Source organism: Antrostomus carolinensis, unplaced genomic scaffold, assembly GCF_000700745.2.
Source record: "Antrostomus carolinensis isolate BGI_N321 unplaced genomic scaffold, ASM70074v2 scaffold26877, whole genome shotgun sequence".
Taxonomy (NCBI): Eukaryota; Metazoa; Chordata; class Aves; order Caprimulgiformes; family Caprimulgidae; genus Antrostomus; species Antrostomus carolinensis.
This window is the reverse complement of record NW_010329916.1, coordinates 2,030-4,389: the sequence shown is the minus strand read 5'-3', so window position 1 is coordinate 4,389 and position 2,360 is coordinate 2,030. Positions and strand designations below refer to the sequence as shown.

At 51.9% G+C, this 2,360-nt stretch overlaps 1 protein-coding gene across 1 annotated transcript; it reads right to left on the bottom strand.

Moving 5' to 3' along the window:
• Window positions 1–328: 328 nt before the first annotated feature.
• On the bottom strand, window positions 329–2,356 carry BAG4 (BAG cochaperone 4). The gene is made up of 2 exons (XM_010172770.1): window positions 2,114–2,356; window positions 329–832 (listed from the first exon to the last, which is right to left on the bottom strand). Exons 1-2 carry the CDS (start codon window positions 2,354–2,356, stop codon window positions 329–331), a joined length of 747 nt encoding a protein of 248 aa, XP_010171072.1.
• Window positions 2,357–2,360: the final 4 nt, after the last annotated feature.

Below are 2,360 nucleotides of genomic sequence, written 5' to 3'. Positions count from 1 at the left end.
CTGCTGATGAAGAGGATGCAGATCCCTATGGAGACCTCTACAGCATAAGTACCTCGGGTGCTGCCTTTCCAAAGCCTGGAACAAACAAACAGTTCAGTTTACTGCTTCAGACTTCTCTTTATTTCTCTGTTGTCAAGTTATTTGTTGGGGTTGGGCTTCTGGGCTGGGGTTTTTTTTTTTGGGGGTGGTTTTGTTTCGTTCTTTTTTTTAACTCGGGGCTTATTGCTATTCCATTGTCAATAGTGTGTAGCAGAAAGAGCTGAGATCTAACAGAACTAAAACTCTTTGGGATCTCAACAATAGGCTGTGTGCTGTGGCTGATGTGCTTTTATAATCCTTTTCTTTCCAGTTTTTCCAGTATGGCCTGAATTCTGTGGACGGACTCTTTCCTGGCCTGCCGAACACCGTCCTGGCCACCAGTCTCGATGGAATCCAGTTCCAACAGCAGCTTGGTCAACATCTCCTCTAGAAGCCGGTAGGATTTATCTGTCTTTTTTCCTACAAATTCATCCACCTCTTGCTCCAACTGTTCAGCCTCCCCCATAACGTGGAGAATTCTCTGAATCTCTGGCTGGATGGCTGCAGAATTTGTCGCAGGCTGGTCAGCAGGTTTAAATCCAGCCTCCCGGTTCCCAGCTGAAAGCTTCCGAGATGCTGTGTTGTACATTTGGGGCTGTGCACTGTACTGCACCTTGGGGTTTGAGGGGGGTGGCCTGGGGTTGAGCGGGGTGGCTGCTTTGTGGTCGTTCATTGTCCCAGAGTGCTGGTGATTGACATCGGAATAGTAGTTGTGTTGGTTTGCGCCGTGCTCAGGTTTGTCATAAGCAGTATCCTACAGTCAGGAGGGGGAAAAAAGATGTTCTTTAAGTGTGTTTCCCTTAAAGCCAGGTTTTTCATCGTGCACTGGCAAGCAGGGCTGAGGGCATGGGCAGCAGGTGACACTGTGACTGCTTTGAGGTGCGCATGCCTGGGAGGACAGGGCAGACACGTTAGGCATGACATTGCCCAGGATCTGGGCAGCATTTCAGACTGTCACACACTGTGATGTCATAACACATCGTGTCCCCATGGGCTGGCACCCTGTGTCCTGCCAAGTGGGCTGGTTTCTGTGAGAAGTCCCAAAGAGGGACATGGGACCCACACACCACCCCTGGCTATTAAAGAGCAGATCCCCACGTCAGCGTGAGCCACTGAACACTCGTTACCCATGAACAGGGGAGATGCTAAATAGACTCCAGCACAGTCCCCTTTGGATCTACTGGAGAAGACACTTCTCTGCAGATAGCACACTCTCCAACTGTTCCCAAATAACAGCAGCTCCCACCCCCAAATCCAGGCATCCCCCCTCAGCGCTGCTGCCTGGGCACCAAACCTCTGGAGACTCCAGATCAAACCCTGAGGAAGCTGAGATGAACAGACCCCACCAAATGCATCGTTTCCTTCTATTCTTCTACTTAAAAGATTCCTCAGGAGAGGACTGTGCCCAAAACAAGCACTTGCAGAATAACACCAGAGTCTGTGAACTGACCCCCAGGCGAGTCCCACACTCTACAGGAGGATTCTGACAGTGCTGGCTGCTTGAGAGAAAAGAGCTGGACAAGCAAGACAAAGTCTGACCCATTTCAAAACCTGCCCTGGGACATCTGGTACTTCCAGTACCTTCCTGGAATTACAGCCCTGGATTTGGCTTTCTGTATGCAAACAGATTTTGCTGGCAGTACTCAAATGGCCTCGAGTTGCACCAGGGGAGGTTTGAATTGGATATTAGGAAAGATTTCTTCACGGGAAGGGTTGTCAAGCACTGGAACAGGCTGCCCAGGGAAGTGGTTGAGTCACCATCCCTGGAGGTATTTACAAGATGTGTAGATGTGGTGCTGAGGGACATGGTTTAGTGATGGACTCAGCAGTGTTGGGTTTATGGTTGGACTCGATGATCTTAAAGGTCTTTTTCCAACCAAAACAATTCTCTGACTCAACACCAGGTACCTGCTGCTGTGTTTCTACCTAAACCAACTGTTCCTGGAGACAGGGACATTCCCAGGGGACAGAGACAGCCTTTGAGGAAAGCTGTGTCATCCTGGAGGTCTGGCCACAGCTGGGACCCGGCACAGACCTGCTGTAGAAGCATCATCTGTCCCTTGGTGTCCCACGCAGGAGGGTGGGGGGGAGCTCTGCTGCCAGTCCAGGACGGCTGCGGATCGGAGACGAAGGGGTTCCCGTGCGCCGGGGCCGCGGGCCACGCGTAAGGCGGCTGCGCCCCGTAGATGGTGGGGGGGGCCCAAGTGTCCTCCGGGGGTCTGGGCTGTGGTGTGACCCCTGAATTGCTCTCTCCATATGGATACTGCGGGATGGGCATTCCC

Coding starts and splice junctions, on each gene's coding strand:
- BAG4 (XM_010172770.1), bottom strand. CDS start 2,356: ATGCCCATCCCGCAGTATCCATATGGAGAGAGCAATTCAGGGGTCACA. Junction 833..2,113: donor AGATGATGCTTCTACAGCAG/GTCTGTGCCGGG, acceptor TCCTGACTGTAG/GATACTGCTTATGACAAACC.